Raw genomic sequence first — 21,898 nt, forward strand, 5'->3', positions numbered from 1 at the left:
ATTAATTTCATTGCCGAATGAGTGAATATACGTATAATCATCTAACCAAGTTTCGATCAATCTAACAAAAAATTATATCGAGTATCGATTATTGCAAACTCGAACTGGATTAGGTTTTGAGTCTCATAACCTAATTTTACTTTTTATTAATTTTGTTTACTGCATGTATTCATTTGTTACATACAGTAGTAAAATTAAAACAAGTGGCCGATAAAGGAAGTACGATTCATGATGGTATTTATATTACATTTTATAAACAGAATGAAGGATTGGAACATCGAAAAAATATATAATAGATCATAAACGAGGTATAAAATAGATATATCAAGCAATGCTGTTTCGTATCGTAAAGATTATAGAGGCTTGCGAACCTCCTTTGTTTATTTTTCTTTTAAACTTATTCGTAATATAATGATACTTATTTAATAAATAATGATCAATTAATATTTAAAAATAAATATTTTTAATTGAGTAAAACATTAATAGATACAATACCAAATTTAAAATATACAAATAGATTTGTTTTTATTCAAACTTAATTTATATTTACAATGTTTTAATACAAATATTCATATTCTTTGATTGAAAAAATGATAAATGATGTCATTTCATATATTTATATAAAGTAATCAAAATTTCGTCTATTCTTTGTCTGTATTACGAATACATGAAGTAGTGAAACATAATTTATTTTAAGAGATTTGATGTACTAATTCAATTAATTCAATTCTATTTCTTGTGGTTCTTGTTCATCACTAGATTCTTGCATCTTTTCTTCTTGTTCTGGAGCTTCTTCTAGTTTTTTCCTTTCTTTAAGCCCAGCAGCAGGTGATCTTACAAGAGATAAATCACGCTGAACTTCTTTAATGTCTCTTTCTCTTTCTAATTCGCGTCCTTTTCGTAATCGCTGCATTACGTGTAAATTCTGTCTCCTCTGTCTTATTGTTTCTACTTTCTTCATTGCTTCGACAGTCTTAGTCCATAATTCTCTATTATATTTGACAGGAATATTCCTTCTCCTTTCAAATTCAAAAGATGGGTCTATTGCTAATTCTTTACCAACTGTTTTCCTATATGCTTTGGTCCATTTGACTTTTCTTGGATTTTTCTTTTTCTTAAATGCTGCATGACATTTTGAGCGACAAAATCTGAATATCTATTGCAAATAAAATTTATGATACAAGTTAGAAAATTATAAAATATATATTAGTCACATAAAAATTAATTTAACCCTTTGATGAATATTACTATAGAATAACAAATATTTCATCGAAATATAAAAAGACAAGTTAAAGTATAAATAACATAGAGGTATATATTTTTATACATGTACCACCGATATAACTATCAACAAATTTACTTGTCAAAGGCTTAAATATATAACCTAATGCACACGTTTTGAAACAAAATTGTTTTTACATTATTTTACTTAAAATATACATATATAACGCATTTAATACAATTCTGACCTTGCAATCATTTCTAACAAATTGAATTCCGTGTCCCGGATAAATCCGGGAAGAACAAAAATAACACGTTTCTATACGCATGTTGCACAAGGTTATAAAAACTCTGAGTGAAATTGGTAAACGAAGGCATGAAACATATTTACAATCAGAACTCAGAAGTACTGGTTGAAAGCAACGCCACCAGTGAAATATTTTCCAAACTATAATGAAAATTTATAAAAAAAACTTTATAGAACGTGCTTCGATTTTGAAGAATATTTATTTATAGCTGATGTTACACAAGAAAACTTTATTACAAATGTAGAATAATTTTTAAGCCGCATTTATATTATCACTTTATTTTGTGCAAGTTACTGCACTACTGAAATTGGCACACGATTAGGTGCAATTTAAATTTAGATACTAATTTACTGAAACTAAAACTTAAACATTCCATCATTACAATTTTATCTACAATGTGGATCACTTATTTGTGGTAAAAATGAAATGAAATAATGAAATTGTAATTAATGCGTAATTTATGTAAATCACAGCTATGATTCATGTTACGATGTTTCATAATATGTATTTTTCAACTACTGAAATTTGGAAATTGTCCAATTAATGAGCACTTTGCATATTATTGTGCAACATCTATTGAACCTTATGAACGTTGCATCGCAGAGCCATCTGACAATGTAAGTCTTCGAATTTTAGTCGGTGCTCGAAAGGATAGCCCGTTCATTCTTACGTGCGCAGTTTAATAAAAATGAACGTGGTAGCAAAATCGACGAACCTGTCGCCGATTTTAAAATCGGCGACGACTGTTGTTTCAAATGGAATACGTCCAACAGCTGCAACTGGTACTACTTTGAGAAAAAAAATTGTCGTTAAGCCTGCCGTCAATCGAATGGTTGAACCCAGTATGACCGAAAGCCTTTTAACTAGGCCTGTACGTGTAAGCACAGGAATTACAGGTTCGAAACCTTTTCTTAAACATCGTTTTATCGGTTTATGTATTTGTTTCAACTAAATGCAATTTTCTGCATTTGGATTATATAATCGTACCGTGTACAAAGTGTATGGTTTGCAGACCACTGTTCTACCAATCGAGCCTACTGTACGATAAATCTGTTGTAAAACTTTAACAATTGCAATTTCATCTTTTTTGTTTTTGATTTTTTATTCATTATAAAAAACTGTATTAAACTGTTTGATTGACGAGCAAATCTTATTACAAAAAGGGAATATATTTTCATTGCATTGTGTTTTCATAGGGTGCACACAAGTGTTACAAAAGAGATTGGCACATACCGATATTCAATGGCCAGACTTTTCATCGTATCGCAGGGATTCTGTACAAGACCCAACATTGAGATCCAAAAAATCTGCAGACGAACGAAAAACATTCTCATATCTCATAGCTGCTGGTAACTACAAGTTTTTGCATCTGCTTCTATGTTTTTTAAGATCATACAAAGACAAATTTTTATTTATTACATAGCTGGTGGAGTTTGCACCATTTATGGGGCTAAAGGAATTGTACATAGCTTAGTAAGTTCTCTGGCTGCTTCTGCGGATGTATTAGCTATGTCAAAAATAGAAGTTAATCTTAACACTATTCCTGAAGGGAAGAGTGTTGTTTTCAAATGGCGTGGAAAGCCTTTGTTTGTACGACACAGGCAAGTATTTAGATACAGTGGATTTGATCAGTATTGCTTGTAAATGTATTCAATTATAATTTTTATTTTATAATAATGATAGACCAGCAAGCGAGATCAACAAAGAAGCAAGTGTTGATATTTCGACTTTACGAGACCCACAGGCAGATCAGGATCGTGTAAAGCGACCAGAATGGTTAATTGTAATAGGTGTATGTACACACTTAGGATGCGTCCCAATTGCCAATTCTGGTGACTTTGGTGGATACTATTGTCCTTGTCATGGTTCTCACTATGATGCCAGTGGGAGAATCAGAAAAGGACCTGCACCTTTAAACCTTGAAGTCCCGTCTTACGAATTCCTTGAAAATAATGTAGTAGTTGTTGGTTAATGTACTAATATTCGTAGTCAAGTGATAATTTTATTTATAATAAAATATTTTATTCGCGGAGTTGATTATGAATTATAAATTCAAATGGGATGTATTTTCCATATTCCAAGTTAACGAGATATTGAAGTATTACCAACATGGTCAAGCTGTATAGAGAATTAAAATAAAGCTTAACCGAAATAGAACCAGCCCATTTAATTTATTTTTATGCAGGACATCCTTATTTAAAATACAATATTCATACAGCAATTTAAGTTTGTATTCATAATTATTGGTGCATATACAGAAATAAAAAGTAATAGATCCATATTTCCACACTAGTAGAGAAAATTGAACAGGCAATTTGAGACAAATGTTTTTCATTAGCTTTTATACGAAATTTAATATTTCAAAAAAATGTAATAGCATAACGTTATTAGTTCTGTTAAATGTTTTAGAGGCTACGTCTGGAAAGGAACGCGTGAATCTTGCAACACGAACATGTCCCCATTGAAAAGGTAAAGGCAAAGAGAATCTTCCCGCTTTCACTAGGCGGCGCCACTTATACTAGATCAAATTTTCGTTTTCGATGCGTGACAAGGGCGTCCATGAAACCGACAATCTGCCGGCCGATTCTCTGTTTTCAGTCGCCTTCGCTGCTGGCAGCGTACGGACGGAGGAGTTACAATTGTTTCGCGAAAATCGGTTATTTTTCTGAATATTGTCACCACTTTACTACCATCGTATACTATGATATGAAAATCTGTAACCCTTCGACGAGTGACTTTCGTGATTTGACATTTGGAGAAAGAACAAAAAATGTACTGTCGAAAATGAGTTTCTCCCGTGCGTGGTACCGGCGTTTAACGACACGTCGCGAAAGGGTTAGAATTGAGTAGTATTCAACGACTAGAATTAAAGTGACACTTGAAAACATTAAGAAAAAGAAGAATACGAAAAAGGCGGGAGACGGATGCTGGGAAAACCGATTTGGGTATGTTTTGCTTTATTTTATCTGATATTTATACAATATTTCCTTGTTCTGTATTTTACTCGCGCAAATGCTCAAAAATTCATTAGTATATCGTGATTTTTCAGAAAGACATATATGAATAAACTCGATACACGGCTTAGATGAAATTATCAAATTGAAATATGAAAATGCTAGTAAGGACGTTCATTTGGCGCCTCAAATTTTTGTTAATATTTGGCCCTTACGCGTTTTATAAATAATGTCGGTCTATTTCTTCGATCTATCGATATTCAAATGAACAATTTGATTAAATTTGACCTAATTGCATCTCTTTCGGTGTCGACTACCTATAATATATCTAGTTTCTCACGAAATATTTGAAAACTTTGCACGTTTCGATATCAAAAGTTAATAAGCAACAACTTTATAGACGAAATAAATCATTTATGAAGAGAATCAAAAATTTCGTCGAATATTCTGCAACGTATATAATTTGTAGTTTATACTTATCCTTACAGCAACCTAGAACAGTTGTTTTTGTAACCTTAACGGCACATGTTTGTGTTTCTGCATGTTCGATTCCTCGGGCGCGATGACTTTTGTACATTCGAATCAACTTTGCATTCTGTTAACGGTTCGAGCAGGGTTACATGGTTTTTGTCACACTATTTGCGTGCCTTTCGATTCATGTAAACAGAGGCAAGATATAATTACTCGAAACAGGCATTGTGCGAAGGTTGGCCGTGCATATTGGAACTCGACGCTTTTCGACTCTTTGTCGTTACGTGGTTTCGTGTAATTATCCTTGTTAACGCGAATAACTGAACCGATCGAATCAGCTGATTAGCGCAAATTCAAGTTGAAATTCAAGATCGCAGCGTTCACGGTGCCTTTGTTGAAACCAGTAAGTAACCATGATTACGAAATATTTTTCTCAGCGAACAATATTCGTCGACACTGTTTCGCGAAATTCATTCGCGAGTTACGTTTTTCTCGCAGAATTTCGAATGGTCGAAATACTTGGCGAGTCAGAGTCGGTTTTTCCCGCGCGGCTCTATACAAACGTTATTTCAGTTACATACGAGTTAATTGCCCTCTCGATAACGACGGGCAGGGCCGTACTATTAAAAACTGACAAAGGTGTCCGTTTGCTTTTTTACACTTTGTTGTTCGGTGTCGAGAGAGCGTGTCTGTGCCCGATCTGGTTTGCAAAGCCGACGGCTCTATAGAATTTCGAACGCGATTGTTGTTCAGCAAAGTTGCAAGTGCAAAGCTTTTCGGTCGGAAGCCCCTGCCCTCCGTATCGGTCCTTTCTACCGTGTTTTTTTTTTTTCTCTCTACACGCTTTGCGCAGCAGCGACGGAACCGCGTGTACCGGAGTTCTAATTCTTTATGCAGCCTGCCAAGGAAATTCACAGTAGGAATGCACGGAAGGGAGGTTGCAAAATCCAGTTCCCCCTTTCCTTTTTTTTTTTTCTTTTTTCCTCTTCCACGACGAGAGAGGAGGCTGTTCCGTGCCTTGCATTCACGGGACGCACTCGTTCGCGCGCCTGTGTGCACGCACACCGGACGATCGCGTGTGTCCGTGTGCGCGTGCACGCGCACCACCACCGGTGAAAGTGCGCGCGAGCGAGCCAGTGCGTGTGCTTCCGAAAGTGAGTGGGACACGCGGGCCTTCACGCTGAAGGAGAATCAATAGATGTGCGTTGCATCTTGCCCCTCTTGTCGCCCTTTTCGGCTGCCCAACACACCCTTCTGCCACCGACTCGACCTTCGCACGAGTGCGCCGACGGCCGATACGCGCGCTCCTCTCTGCCTTCGAGCATCCCTTCTTGACGATTCATTATTTCCTTTAAGGGGTTACGGCCACCTCGACGGGCCCAAAATCGACCGGTGTTTTCACGAATTTTTTATTGGACAAGCGCGCGTTCGGTCGAGATCACCTGTTCACGGAACGTTTCTCGAACTTTCGGTAACAATTTTCCTCGAACCGTCCATGTTTATTTATAACGAAGAAAATGGCGCCGTGGCGTACGCGATAAGTAGAAAACCGTTCGACCGAATTTAACGCGTTCACTGCCAGTTAAACAACCGTATAATATTCTGCAAAAGTAACATTTTTATTTTAGACCATTGTAAGCTACATAACCTAAAACTTATTTCGGTATTTATTTTTGTAACCTTAAAATTTACAAATTCTATCCAAATTTGTTCCTCCCAACGTCTTAAGGGGTAAGACTGCTGTAAAAACCTGAAATAAGAGTAAGAGAATAATAATATTCAAGAATGTTATTAACCATGTCGTTAAGTGTTTAGAAAAAAAATATTTATTCAGAAATAGTGCAAAATTACGACGCTGGAGCCAGTCTCGCGAGGCGTGTTGAATTTGTATCTGGAAAAAAACAAAAAATTTTCTATTAATCTACATGAGTATAACTAGAGATCTTCGATAAGTTAATTTTTTGTACGAAGTCGAACTTTTTACTTCAAATGCTCGCCAATCACACAAAAATTACTGTTTCAAAAATCCCCTACGTATTTCTCTAGCTATACTCATGTAGATTGAGAGAACATTTTTTGTTTCTTTCTAGATACAAATTTTGTATGGCCTCAAATTCAGCACGCCTTGCGAAAATGGCTCTTTTTTTAAACACTTAACGACATGGTTAATAACATCATTGAATATTATTATCCTCTTACTTGTCCATCCATCCAAAAAAAAATCGCAAAAAAACGCTTTATTTCAAGTTTTTACAGTGGTCTTACCCCTTAACTTGAGGATTACTTTTTCTAGTATCGTAGTGGTAAATCCTGTCATCCACATATAGGTAACGTGGCAATCAAAGTGTTAATGGAATTTGGTACGCGTATACTCGATAATATTCTCTATCGGTTAACGTACGATCTTTCTTTTTTTTAAATTTGTTTAAAAATTAAAATTAAGTTATTGCCAGAGCAAATTACATAAGAAAAACCATTTTTGAAATTTTGAATTTTGAATTTTGAAAATCCTAATGTTTTTTTTTCAATAACCTCGATAAATCGCATTTATTTACACGTATCGTTTCATAAAAAGCAGTTAACTTTATTATGTCGTAATGAATTTTGTGCTTTATATTTTTAATGAACAAGTTTGCAAAAAGTTCCGGCGACGGAGAAGATTTTTGTGAACCATGCGGACGTGAAAGTGTTAATTAGTAGAAAATGTTTTGGTATAGCTTGTCGCGTACTTAAAAAAAGTTATAGAAGGGGGAAAGTTCTATTTCTGGAGTTGCACAGCTGGGTAGAATGCAAAGTGCATAATAGCATATTATATAGCTTTAGCATTCTTATATTTATTGATCTATTTGCTTGGCGTTTATATATGTAGCTTTCGAGTTTGGAGGGTTGCACAGGGTGCAATCTTTAACGTGGATGTACACATAGAAACCAGCAACAGGGTTACCGCACTTCAACCCTCGGTAGATTCCTGGGACGAATCTCCTAGGTGAAACCAGTTTCAAAGTAGTTTGAGTCGTTTCGTATTATCCATTTCCCTTTCTTCGATGGGTGGAAGAAAACAGTGAATGTTGACAGTGTCTTAAAGAGGTATGACGCATAGAACGAACATAACGATACTTTTGGAACGCGTAATAGAGAAATATAATACACATAAGCGAGTATTAAAGGGACACGGTCGAAAGTTGGAATTCTAGAAAGAGGAATTAATCGAAAAGAGAAACGTTTCTTAAACGATAAAAGATGCATTATTACACGAACACAAGATAAATGTAGTACAAAATTATTCCTTTATAAGTAAAAAATATTTCTTCTAAAACGAATTTATAACTGAATTTTTGTCTGTATCCTTTTGAGAAATGGCAGTATTTTGTGGCATAACGACTACCATCCGTCGTACGTAAAATTAGTCACCTTTTGCTATTTAAATTGTAATTTTAGCGAGAACTAAGATATATTCGTAAATTTCAATATGTTTAGAATCTTCGAAGGTCAAAACGAAATAAAACAAAGAAGTGCATGCTCTGAAAAGAGATCATAGCTGACTTGGTAATGCAATATCCAACGTATCGTGGCATACTAATATTTCTCTATTGCAAACGGTAAATATGTAATACGTATCTACGTATGCTCAAAGTTTATTGAATTTCCGGGTCGAGGGATCATCCCCTGTAAATTACTAATTATATCCTCGTCAGTCCGAGACGTTCGAACAGTACGACCTAATATACGTATACTACTAGCGATCGAACGAAGGTGGTAGTACAAAATATCTAAGCAGAGCTTCGATTAGGATGCTCGAGTCGTATGCGGAACATATCGAAGAGATTAGAAAAATTGTTTACGCCCGAGTGATGCTCGTCTCAAAACGTAAACAGAGTTAGCGTAGGTCGTGCGGTGCTACAGACACGCGTCTCGTTCTCGTTCTACCGTAATATACGATTTATTAAAACAATCGACTGAATAGTGAAGCTTGATAATTTAAAGGGAGAATTCTGGTTGCATTTCGAAAGAGTTGATAGCGTACAATGACGAAATCGGACCGATGACCGTGAAAAAGCGTCGAAAACGAGCCCGGGTAATCGTAATCGCAGAAAGCGTGGGCGAGCTTGAGTGGGTGGCGAAAGCTTAGGGGTGAAAGGAGGGGAGAAAGGGAGGCACAGGTGAAAGTGAAGCGAAGGTGGTCGAGTTAGAGCGGTGTTTGGGAGGGTGAAAGGAGGTTAATGATTAGTTCTTCCGAGGTCGGGGGCTGTTGCCGGGTGCAGGTTGCCTGGCTCCCTTCAGACCACCTCCTTTCACCCCACCGCCCCCAAGGACATCGCCCCCCTAGCCCCGTTACCCTCTTGGTTTTTCGCCCTTCGAGCCCCTCTGTGCTCACCGCTCCTGCCAACCTCCAAAATTTCAGACCCTACCACCGACGCAACTACGCATACCGAGGGGAATGGGGGTGTGTGCGAGCTTGCAAGGTTGTTCTCCCCTCCATCGGTGCGCTGATACCTTCAGGAACGTACCTAGCGCGCGAGGAATTTTCTATCAGACGGATACGTGTCCCCGTGAAATTTTATATCGGATCGTTACTCGTCGCGATGCATCCCGCGCGTTCCCTTCCGCGCTGCAAAACATGTCCGACTGGACGGGGAACGGTGAGCCCGGTATGCAAGATATTGCCTTAATTATCAAGCGATTCCAGTTATGCCGACGCAGGCTGAACGGAGGATCGCGCAGCATCGCTGAAATTCGTTTCGATTCGCTAAATTTTAACTATCCGTGCACCGTAGTCCGCTTTAATCGGAAAAATTTCCGATCAGAATTGTTCAGAGTTCAACGCGATAGGGTAATACGCGAAACAGGCGACCAGACGTTAGAAACACTGAAATAACGGTGATAACGTTTGCAAACATTCCGTCGCTTCCCGTACTCACCGCCAGAGGGACCGTTCCTCTCGCAAGCGCTCGACCGACGTTTCAGGCAGGGTCTGCCTCTTCTCCATATCCTTTTCTTTCCATCTCTTCCACAAGACCCCCCAAAGTTTGCATCGGGGCCTCCAATGCGAACAGTAGTAGTCGCCGATACAGAGTTGCTCAACGCCATTGAAATTATCAAAATTCGTGTTTGATTCGAACAACGTGTTTCTGGTTTACTTTTACACTCTATATTTCTCATGTTGTTAATCGTAAACAAGCAGCAACTAATCGGAATCGTCTCGTCTTATTCGAAATGTCCATCGCATGGCAACAAAGGATAGGCATTTTAATTAATATGTCGACGCCAGAAGCTACCAACCCCGTAAACTGAGAACAGTGGCACCTGCTTTAATCTGACTACCAGATCGCATTAGAGTACGGATCTAGTACGCTGCTGGTTCACAGCGAACGACTGAAAAATATCTACGTACGTATCTCCCTTGCGATTAGACTTGGGTTTTATTCGAATAGAAAATGAGAAATAACTTGTCAAAAATATTTAGGATGATCCAAGGATCGGTGCTTCTGAATTAATGTTTAAATAAAAACGCTAGCGATTCAACTATTAAAATAGAAATAGAATCTTCCATTGATTTTCTCATCCATCGACAACGATCGCCGTTTGTTTTTTTCGTTAGCACTTTGACTCTTTGATTCTCAGAGATTGTTCATTACGAAACTAAAACAATTAATTCTAAAGTCGAAACGTTGAAGGAAATAAATTTGAATGGAATCCATAAATTTTAGCGAGGTTACGAAAATAAGTACTAAAAAGAAGAATACAGATACAGGACCTTTGTCAGTAAACATTTAATAACGACTACATTTTTACTGAATGAAATAACGTGTAATATAATATGTTCTTTAATTTTTACGTAGAAGTATTAATAATGGAACGTAAGGTGGACTTGCACCATTACGATTCGAAATGCATCGCTAACTTTGTTCGCTGACAAACAAAAGTTTCGCCCATTTCTCGGCCAAGTATGAACTCACAAGTAAATCGATTTTTACGATAAATAGAAGACAGCTTGAATCCGGTGTTAACTCAAATTCGAAGAATTTCGACTTACACCGCTATGGTGTACCACTCTCGACCCCCGCCAATGGTCTAACAGTTGCGAACGCGTTGGCTAGTAAAATTATCTTATCGATTCGGCGAAAGGGAGCCAGAATCGGTCGATGATTCGCCGCTGGCGAACGCAGAAAGAAGAAAGGAAAAAATAGAAATAGGGAAAAAAAAAAATAAAAGTTGATCGAGCTCGCCCTTTGCAACGTCAGCCCTGGCCGAGAGGCCGCCCTCGTAACGGCCCGAGGACTTTCTAGCGAAAGCGATGGCTGTGGCTGGCCGGTTGCCTACGTAGGAAAACCGACGGGGGTGGTTGTGCGTCGCTCGCCGACGGAGGTGGATGTTCCTCCACCTTGAACGCTGTTCGAGGTAGCCGCGGGGAGGGAGCTTGGGGGTGGCAGGAGCGACGGTGGGGTTGGTCGGTCGGCTGCGGAGCGACGGGGCGCGCCGGTAACCTTGCAACCCTCTTGCGTACGTGGAGAAAGGGGAAGTGACAGGAATCCCGGGAGGAGCGGTGGGCTATGGGTTGAAGGCAGTCGGGGGTGCAGCCGCACGGGGCGGCAGTGACGGGCGTGACGTAGTTGGTGGAGGATGTACGCCCCTGACGGCGAGGGCCACGGCAACCAACAACCATCCCTGGTCAATCCATGGTGGCTTCATCCGCCAGGTACACCGTCTTCACCCGTTCATTCTTCTTAATTTACGGAATTTTCATTCCCGACGATGTGTATATTCCGCGGTTCGTCATCGATCTTCGCGCTCAAAACGCGTGGGAGGGGAACGCTTCGATGACCGATCGATCGATCCTTATGGTTTTTCGCGGCTTCCAGCGAGAACCGTCCGCGTACCGAGTGTGTTGGTGAAGATCGATGCTCGGGAACGATCTATCCGGATCTCGTGCAACGGTTATTAGTTGGTCGGTCACCGATGTGCCCCGATGATGGTTCGCGGGTGATGGGTTGCGTATCGGGTTGCTTGTAGATAATGCTACCAAACGCGTTGATCGTTAGAAACTTACCTGTTGAGAGTACGATTTTACGCGTTTTACCACTTTGCGTACACGGTATCGATTAATACGTACAAATTTCGAATGCCGTCAACGAAGTTTCCTTTTTAGTAAAGTTTATCGTTCTAGAATAACAGTAATATCTCTTCGTCGTATTTGTCGTTGCTTTGAAAATATACAAATCTATTTTCTATCGTTTTAACTATGTTTGGAGAAAATAGTATTAAGGTATCGAACGTATCGTGTGTATTCGTCACGACTTGCAAAGCGGTGAACACATTGTTGAGTGTTGTTTCCATCTGATGACGATTATAACAAGGGTTTGTTTCGTCTCCTTGTTGATTTTCTCATCAATTATTTCGAAGACTAACGTTTAAAACTCGTCTTTAACTTCCTGATCTTCCGAAAGATCCTGCATGAATTCTTCATTTTGAGACGATGCCAAAAATGGCCATTTTTTAACATCCTCCTTTCTAAAGTATTGTATTAGAAGGTTGTATCGAAAGCAGCCGTTAAAATTCAGTCAACATACGTCATCTTTTGTCCATAATTGTATCAAAATGAAACGCGACGAGTTGTTTTTCTACTTTGCTTCGAAGAAACAGTGCAGCCGAAAGCTCGTCGACCGTTTACGAGTCTTCTTTACCACTTTCTTTTAAATTAATTTCCACGATTCAAAGGTGGCGATAGTGACGTTCACGACAAACGATAATCTGACCGACAAAAAAAAATTTCGAAGACGAACAAAATCCTGATTATACAAATATTATAAATTTTTTTTTCCTTTGGGTTTAATGCCGCATCGACTGTAAAGTCATTAGATCATTATTTGTTTTGGATCGTTCTGTTAAAGTTTATTATATAATTTGATTTCTCTCGGATAGTTGTTATTGAAATAGATGCTCAAAAAAAGAAACACAGCAGGTTTTGATGGGGCCTTCCAAATAAGTCTGAAGTGTGTCACCGTGGCAGTCGACGCGTTAATGTCGTCCGTCTTTACGCAGAACTATTCTCTCGTTTTGTGAGAACCGAAAGCCCCGGCGTGTAGGTATTCTCATTAACCGTTCGTTTCGGTAAACGAATAGTTAGGCGAGCTGGTTTCAGTCCACGCCTCGTGTCACCGTTATGTACATTTAGAGTGCGCGTACACCTTCCCGCTTCCTTTGTTTAATCTCATGCAGCGCATGCACGTGCTACGTGTACGTTTATGTACGCGTGTGCAACGCCGGGCAACGGTAACTGACGGAAACCACGCTCATTTTGTGCACGGTACAACTTCTATTTCTTCCGTTTAATTTCTCTCCAATATTCAAAAGACCAGAAAAACTGTCGAGTTTACGTTTCAACCGCGCCACCCCACCAACGACTTTCGTTCGGGAAATCTATCGCAAGAAAAAATGGAAGGCGAAGCTTTTTACGCTATTGTCATTATCTTTTAATGGCGACGATGTAAAATCCTTCTTTACATTAAACCTGAAAATGATATATTTGACGTGCACGAGAAATTTTACTCTTAAGTGGACTCCCAATCTCAATTATTTTACTTGATGTCGGATTTTTACCAAACTGGTAAATGGAAATCAATGGAGGATTACATAAATTTTCAAATAATTACATTGAAATATATCAAACAATTAGTTCGAAAGACGAAACGTTAAAAGAGATAAATTTGAATAGGATGCACGAATTTTAGCGAGGTTACGAAAATAAATATTAAGACTTTGAAGTTATACAGGATGTTCCACGCAACTTGTGCGCCTTCATAAGTTCCAAAATATAGGTTGAACCATAAAATTTTGTATACAAAAGTTGCGTGGCTTAAAGGGGTATATTATGTAGTACATTAATTTTTTTATGGGTGGAGATGTTTCAGAGACTTGAAGATCAACTTTGTTTTTTTACATATGTTAAACAATTAGCTGTTTAAACTTGATTAAAACTCCAGTTAAGGGTTAAAAGTATTATAAAATTAACGACTATGTACCCGTTGTATTTTTGCTGTATCGTGACGTTGCACGATTGCAAACTGAACCTCGTAAAAATTCCTCGAGAAGAGACGCTACTAAATAATTTTGTACGGTACACGTTTACACTGAACGTATTTTTTTTTTTTAAATTTTCTTTCGTCCTGACCGTGTATCGATATTTGTATAGAACAACCAAGATTCTAAATTTAATTTCCAATAAACTATGTTGTGAATGCTTTTGCTGTAAAAGCAAATGTAAGATATTTTATTATTATACATTTTATAGTTCTCGACAACCCTTCCTCCGGGCAAGAAGTTCGCTATGTCATATAGCCGATATTTTAAGTTGGTCTACTTCAGGAACACGTTCTAAATTTCATCGTGATCCCTCCCGCCGTTTTTCCGTGACGCGGTGGCAAACGTACAGACGCGACTAGATTTTATTTATAATTGTTTAATACTCCTTTCCTTGGAATACAATAATAAATAGCTGAATAAATGAATTTAATTAAAATCGATTCGATAGATTGTTAGTTAATCCGGAACGAACAGACAGACAGACAAACGATTCTTTATCTAAATTTGTAATTTAAAAACCCTGTCTATTACAGATCGAATTTGAAACTATTTAGAAGTTATAATTTTATTTATATAAATTGCGAATAATTGTTCAACGCGTTCGTAATCATTATGCTTGTGTTCGTGGAGTCTTCTGCGTATACGTTTCTTCGCTGTTGTCGTTTATTTACAGATATGAGAACCTATTTTGAGACGCGGCACTGCGCGTATCTGTTGGGTACTTTGTGTTTCGTCATCTTCTGCGGAAGCTTGACGAACGCCCAGACTGCCGGTCAATAGAACAAAAATCTTTCTCATTTACGAACAATAATGGTTTACGGGGGATCAACGGATCTTATTTTTAATTTAAAAACAGTAAAATAGTCGTCACGCGTTGAGAATGTCGAATAATCTTTAGTGTCAGTTCTGCTATCCTTGATGCTTTAGAAACTTGACTTGTAGCATGTCGTGCAACCTGCTCGCTGACGATTGAGTCTGAAACGAAGGGCCAATCGATATCTTATTCTTAATTTAAAAGCAGTAAAGTAGTCGTCACGCATTAAGAATGTCGAATAATATTTAATGTCAGTTTTGCTATCCTTGATGCTTTAGAAACTTGACTCGTAGCGTGTCGTGCAACCTGCTCGTTGACGATTGCGTCTGAAACGAAGGGCCAGTGCCCTTGGAGCGAAAAACGAGGGTTCCGATATTCCGCTTCGGGCAGAAAACGCGAACGAGAAAGTAGAAAGCATAGCAGAAGGGGCAATAGGAGCTAGATCATCCACCGCTGCAGGCTGTTTGCTACTTGTTGTCTTCTTTGATTCCCGCGCGATCCTTGCAAACCTCCCCCTTTGATCGCGTCGATATCGTCTCCGTCGCGTATCGTCCCCTGTTCGATTTCGTCAACGTTTTCCGCGCCCTCGTGGCACCGTTTCTCGTGTTTCGTGATCGATTTCACCAAGAATCTGGCCCAAAATGCGTAAACGCGTCTTGATTTCCACAAAAATTTTCGCATATAGGAGTTCTCGAGGTTGCTACGAATTCGAAATCGAAAGACATACGAGACCGTAATCAGAAAAATTGTACTATTTAAACTCGAAGTTAGAAAAATATTCGTGTACTTGCTGATCTTTCGAAAACTAGCACTAAGCAATAATACAGGCAATTTTTGATCTTCATTTTGTACGCAAAGAATGAAATTCACAACTAACGCGTTTCATTAGTATTTCGTAGATAAATGCGGGGACAGCTAATTAATCGGTGTGTCAGGAAAATAAATTGTGCCTGTGCACACATCAAGATCGAACCCTTTCGATCAGGTAACACCTGCTGTGATAGTGTCACTGAAATTTACTGTTTGTATTAATTTTATTCCCAACAGAAACGGGCGCGATTTTATTCGAATAATAAGTAACGAACAAAAACTCAACGTTTAACAATTTATTCGCGAAATACTTTATTCTTCGGTTCGAGTTTCAACTGTTATTTAACGAAAAAACAGTCGTGTATTTTTTACTCGTTATTCGAAATTAAACTTTATTCTTATTTGTTTTTCCATTATTATCATTGTATCTTACACAACGATGTCGTAACATTTACTAGAATATTATAAATAAATTTGAAACGTAACATTTAAATAAGTATATTACGCCTTTTTCTCTATCGGTACACGATGCTTCCTAGGTATTTTTCTATTTTTTTATTATAGCGTTTGATTAATAGATTTAAGAGTATTCTTTGGTTCCTGCGTATTTTTATCTTTTTTTTTTTTATACCGTTCGAAGTTTACATTGTGCCCGACGAACACGTCCGCATTTTCAAGCCGAAATTTTCGTCGGTGGAACCCTTTCTTTGCATTTTCTCTACCCTTCGGCAATTACTACCGGGATTCAGGATTCACGCAAATCTCGTCGTTCTGTCTTTCTCGCTTTCTCTTTCATTCAGGGGCGGAAGGTATGGGGGATTGTTGGATAAAGGGGAAACAGTGCTGCGGTAGGCATCGTTGGCTGCAGTATTGACTATACTTCAGGGGCAGGTCCTTCGTAGAATGTATTTTCTACACCGTTATCACCCTTCATGCCACACAGCACCGCTTCCGCCTAACGCAACGTTGCAAGCCTCCTCGAATTTCGATAGGGGAAACTGAAAGAATGGTAAACACCTAACTGTCTTTCGGCAATGATTTCTTCGTGCATTTAATATTACGAATAAAGACTAAAATAATCTGTCATAAACTCGTAATAAACAGAAAATATCCACGGTCGTTTTTGCACGGTACTTTTTAGAATTTTACAAAATTTTAAACCATTTTCGTTCGCTCTGCTATGCTAGAAAATTAAATCGTAATATTTTAATCCGGTTCTATATTGTATTAACTTGCAATTATTATTCTTATAATATTATCAATATCAGGTAATATTCGTTAGCACGAAGAGCAATATTACTACGTTTAAAAGAAACGTTATTGGCATTTCGTCTTGGGTTGCTCATCAATAAAGCTGATCCAGCAAACCCTTAGACGCGATTAATCGTCCAAACAGTCCCCAATATACGAAGAATTCATAACACACTTATCGTCGGGGAAGAGTAATGACAAAAACCTGAAACAAAAGAAGTATTGAGATTTAATTTAAGTCCAACGAAAGGGAAGAACCGCGGGGAAAAGCATTATCTAAACCAATGCTCGGTTTGAAAATAAAAGTATCAGTATTTTGCGTTTAACATTGCTAATCATCATTACAAATAACGATTACGTATTTATTCGTTAGTTTCATTCAAATAATGCCCATCACTTATCTGGCTTAGCCTCAAGACTGATCTAGCTAATCCTAAATAAATCTTTAATTTGATTTAACTTTTTTCGGTGAGAATCTTTATACGAAACTTTGAAACATGATTTTTTAGGGACAAAGTGCGCTCATTAACGCACGATACGATACAATTTAAACATACCAGAGCTTCGATATACCGGAAGAGAGTTAAATTAATGGCATTAGATGCAACCCAGCGCTCTTAACTTCGTCGTTCGAGTTGCCTTCAGCGAACGAACTTCTTTCTTCTCAGCAGTATATCCGTTTCTAAAGAAACTGCGCGTCCTTGTCTTTTACTAACTTGTACCTTTGATTGATCCGTGGTAGTGGTTAATAGAGTGGGTTATCAAAGCAGAGCCACGCTCTCGTACCTATTCACCACACCGAGCCGGGGACCTTAATTGAATCGGTGAAATAACTCACTTACCGGTTACACAGCGTAATGCACTAATGCAGCCTTCAGCCTGGGAGAAAAATAACGTTGGACTTTTTCTGCGAGCACTCTGCAAATAACAGTCCGCGGTTTATTGCGTTTAACAGACTTTTTTTTCACTAGGAACTACAACATCCGTGCAGAAAGTTCGAATATTCCGTAAGCTTAAAAAAAATCATTTTATTCAACGAATACAAATTTTAGATTTATTCCTTGAACTGAAATTACCATATATTTTCATAAAATTTAATCTTTGATATTACGAATTCCAGTTAACGGAGATTTGTGGCGTAGGGGGAGGATTAGTCTCGAAATAACGCCGGATTTTCTCGAATCTCCTACTTCGAGGGACAATTTTGATGAAATTTTTTATTTTTGTCCGCCAGGATCGGCTGTTTTGATCATCGTGACAGGGAATGCCGAATTGTTACGATTATTTTAATTGGCGATTTCACTCACACGGTCTCAGTTATCTATGTTGCGACACGCGTCGCGACGCCGCGCGTGCGTAACATTTAGCGAGCGTGATGCATCGCGTACGTAATTCCGACCATCTTGAGCTTGCATGCATTATTGTTAACGGTATAAATATGCAATTTGTCAGTATCAGCGTTAAGTGGAGCAATTGTATTCTCAGTAGCTTATGCGTCAGTTTCGTGCCTCTCTTTTTAGCATCTACGGTAGAACAGCTTTCCTGCGATCTACAAGATAGCAAATAACTGTACAACTCTTTTAGCAGCTCAGCTATCTCGCTTTCGAGAAATATTCTTAACATCGTTGATCCACGGGACAATTTTCGCGACCTTGTTCTACGCGACAGATGCCTCGGTATTCGGGTCGCGCGTAATCCTATTCTACGAATTTCAATACAGTACCCTTCGACCCTTCGAGTGCTCGGAATTACCAAAAGCTAACGAACGAAATCATTTTCGATCGAAAAAAAAAATATTGTTCGAACACTTTTGCATGCCTGTGTATATATTTGTTTAATTTCGTAAAGTCGGAGTACCATAATACTCGTAATAATCGACTATTTGGAGGACAATTTAGGTTCTCGTGCACATTTCTCCCTGATGTAAACAGATCCACTCAATCGTCTCTGATAGCGAATTCTTATCGTACCACTTTGGATTTACGGGGAACCATAGCATTCTTCATAAACTGTATATTTAAACTTTTCTAACATTTTGCAATCGTGCTGTGCTACTTTTGCCCGCCAATGGGGCTTCCCGTTTATCGAACAAATAAACAAATAAATATTTGTCGTAGCTAAAGGGTTCGCCAGCGTGACGTTAAGCGGGTACTCGATATATTAAAAAAATTTCCACGTCTCGAGTTCACACCCTACGCGTTTTTTTCATCGGGAAATGGCAATTACGCCGGATCACCGATTCAATTTAGGCTTTCGACGAATCTCCAACCCCCTCTCTCCCTCTGGCATTCCGTCGTAACCGTTTCTACCGTGAATCCCAAAAAATCCATACAACGCAGCGTGTTTTCTCTCCACAGCCCGGACACGGTGACATAATACGCGTCGCCATAGGAGAACCGCCGAATTACGGGTGCTCGATCGCCTACGCGCGCACGCATGCACGCACCCACCAGCGTATCTCTCTCTGTCGCGCGCGCGCGCGGAATCCCCGTCAGTGTCACGCGCGCACACACACCGAACGACGAAACACGCGCCTCGTTGTTGCGCGTGCGCGAAATACGTGTGCGTTGCAGCGCGCACACACCCCCGCCGCCCCCGTGTGCACACGCCCGGCCGTGTGCAGTGCGCCGCGCGAGCGTGTGCGTGCGTGAACGCAGCTGTGTAAGTGGCCAGGGGCGCGCGTGCGGCCCCCCAGCGACCTTGAGCCTTCTCGGTCCTCCGCGAGCTTCCCCTCCCACGCTTACCAGCCGGCCTCTGCTCGCCCCCACGCGCAATATCTCCCTCCCCTGATGCCGCTGCCGCAATTGCTTCCCTCTCTTTCTCTCCCTCCTCCCAACCACCCTTTCGCTTTCCTTTACTCGCGGTGCCGCGCAGTCAGCGATGGGCTCGAGCTCGCTTCGAACGGCCATCGAAACTTCCTATACGGTACAACGTTTGCGTAATCTCGAACGGATACAGTCTGATAAATCTCGATGGTCTTTTGGAACTCGCCGGTGTTGGAAGGAAAGTTTCAGAATAATCGTACTCTTTTTTTAAAGATTTTTCGAGGGTTTTTCTATTCTTCCACGAGAAGTTACAGTCCGCTGACTCGCGGATGTTGGTCGAAAACGGTGACGGTCATTCAGCGGACTGCAGCAAGAGTGGTGTACTCTTCTTCTCGTGGAAGGACTATAGTATTTTGGGTATCGTTTAACACTCGAAACGACGTATGTAGATCTATCGTAGAAACAAATTGTTCGACGACTCGTTCGAAGAGAAATTCCGTACGGCCATCGCTAAGCGCCACTCATTGTCAGCGATGCCTCGAGCTCCTGAATTTCCATCTACCTACTCTCTCGCTTTTTCCCCACTCGTTCTACTAGTATCCCTTCCTTTTATTACTCTTTAGTGTTACGCCTGTCTCCGTCGTTCTTTCCGTGTCTTTTTCGTCCTCCCCCCTTCACGACTCCTACACTCGTTCCCCTCTTCTTTCGTGGCCCTCGCGCGGCACGACGCCTCTTGCACGCACGCAATGCCGGAGCAGGGAGTGCACACTAAATTTTGGCGAACCAGGGACGTACGCAGCGGTGTTCCATCGACGATGACATTTCGGGGCGTGGAGTTCGTAAATCTTTGGTGGGGTTGTTTTGACGTACGGCGCTGAAAGTTAGGTAGCTTTGGTCGATGGGTTGGGCAAGAGTCACGATTCGTTTCGACGCATATATTAGAATACCAGATGCACTTTGTATGGATTTAGAATTCAGTAACAACGTGGAGGATTACCTAAACGTATATACGATCACCAACGGTTGCATTCTTGCTCGAGTAACACTAGCACGTTCTGATCGAACAGACCTTTCTAGATTCGATGTTTAATTCTACACATTTGTTATACGAAACTATGGTAGATGCGTTATAATATTGAGGGAAACTAGTAAATGGAAACGAAAGCGGCAATAGTTTGCACCACCTCGACCAAACATTGGGAGGCTTATTGTCGGAACAGAGAATGACGCGAGCCGATTATTTCGTCCCGATTCACTCAGTCGCTCGTAAATTCGTTCTATGACCTCGACTTGAACGCGCGCCCGTGTAGTTGTTGCGCACCGAGCAACGAGGACACAAGGGCGTTGCGTCGCGTACAACGATGACGTCGAAATAATTGCAATTTCGTCGGGAATATGGCATAAACCAGTCGTTTTTAACCTTTCGCTAACCTAATGAAGCTCGATGTTCCTCGAATTAACGTTCTTCCAGTCGCATTTACATTAGACAACCCAGTCGATCGATTTCAAATCGTTTATATCATAGTCTTGTCGTTCGAGATTCTCTTATTCGCAAATGTAGTTTTATAAAAATTAAATAGTAAAAGACGTCGTCGATGGGTTAAAGATGGACAGAGAAACGATCTATGCTTGGGGCATCGTCCACGATATTGAGAGTTAGTACCCGTTTCAACGAAGTTTAAACTTGGCTCAGCTTGGAAAATTGACTTTCTCTCGACTCGGGTTCCGAGTTCTTTTGGATGCTCTGAATACTCAAAGTGAGTTTAGAAGCATGGAATGCTTAGTTTCAAATTTTCTTTAACAAGAGAACTACGAATGCTCCAATTCGAGCGTGTTCTCTAGACACATCGATGAAAACTCTTACTATGATACGTAACACGCTTTCACGTGATCTTTTCACAGTGAATGTAAATAATCATTACAATAGTGTCGGGCAAACCAAACAGTGCATCAAAAATTGGTGCAAAATCGAGTCACAAACAAAATTCTATTACCGACAATTTAAATTTAGAATAATATAAATAATAAGTATTTGAAAGCCTATAGAAATAGGTAAATAAATGATTACGTACCGTATAAGGTTACGCTCCTCGTTGCATACAAGTTTGAAACAGTTATTTTCTAGATCTTTTGTAACCTCTGATCGAAAGTATCCATGATGCATTCTACAGTCGCCGCAAAGTCCGCGGCTCGATTAAACTTTCGACCAGCAGTGACGTAATC

At 39.6% G+C, this 21,898-nt stretch overlaps 3 protein-coding genes across 5 annotated transcripts in view; 2 read left to right on the forward strand and 1 right to left on the reverse strand.

The window, feature by feature from the left end:
- Positions 1 to 499: 499 nt before the first annotated feature.
- On the reverse strand, positions 500 to 1,959 carry Rpl24-like (ribosomal protein L24-like). Its single transcript, XM_076777430.1, has 2 exons — positions 1,470 to 1,959; positions 500 to 1,156 (listed from the first exon to the last, which is right to left on the reverse strand). The coding sequence occupies exons 1-2, from the start codon at positions 1,548 to 1,550 to the stop codon at positions 719 to 721; spliced, it is 519 nt and encodes a 172-aa protein (XP_076633545.1). The 5' UTR covers positions 1,551 to 1,959; the 3' UTR covers positions 500 to 718.
- A 171-nt stretch (positions 1,960 to 2,130) lies between these two features.
- Positions 2,131 to 3,686, forward strand: Rfesp (Rieske iron-sulfur protein). 2 transcript variants are annotated; one of them, XM_076777417.1, is made up of 4 exons: positions 2,131 to 2,425; positions 2,726 to 2,878; positions 2,953 to 3,130; positions 3,213 to 3,686. In XM_076777417.1, exons 1-4 carry the CDS (start codon positions 2,218 to 2,220, stop codon positions 3,499 to 3,501), a joined length of 828 nt encoding a protein of 275 aa, XP_076633532.1. In that variant the 5' UTR covers positions 2,131 to 2,217; the 3' UTR covers positions 3,502 to 3,686. The 2 variants fall into 2 exon arrangements, with proteins under 2 accessions (XP_076633532.1, XP_076633533.1); XM_076777418.1 differs by having other exon boundaries at positions 2,132 to 2,311.
- A 126-nt stretch (positions 3,687 to 3,812) lies between these two features.
- Chinmo (Chronologically inappropriate morphogenesis) overlaps positions 3,813 to 21,898 on the forward strand; it is a 54,780-nt gene continuing 36,694 nt past the window's right edge. The window contains exon 1 of one of the 2 annotated variants that reach the window (XM_076777392.1): positions 3,813 to 4,474. Coding sequence is in view for 1 of the 2 variants with exons in the window: in XM_076777391.1 (XP_076633506.1) it covers positions 11,576 to 11,651 (76 nt within the window). In the remaining variant the exon portion in view is untranslated. Of the gene's footprint in view, positions 4,475 to 11,509; positions 11,652 to 21,898 lie in introns of those variants that run through there. The other variant, XM_076777391.1, reaches the window with a different exon arrangement.

Source organism: Colletes latitarsis, chromosome 11 (assembly GCF_051014445.1).
Source record: "Colletes latitarsis isolate SP2378_abdomen chromosome 11, iyColLati1, whole genome shotgun sequence".
In the NCBI taxonomy this organism is placed as follows: domain Eukaryota; kingdom Metazoa; phylum Arthropoda; class Insecta; order Hymenoptera; family Colletidae; genus Colletes; species Colletes latitarsis.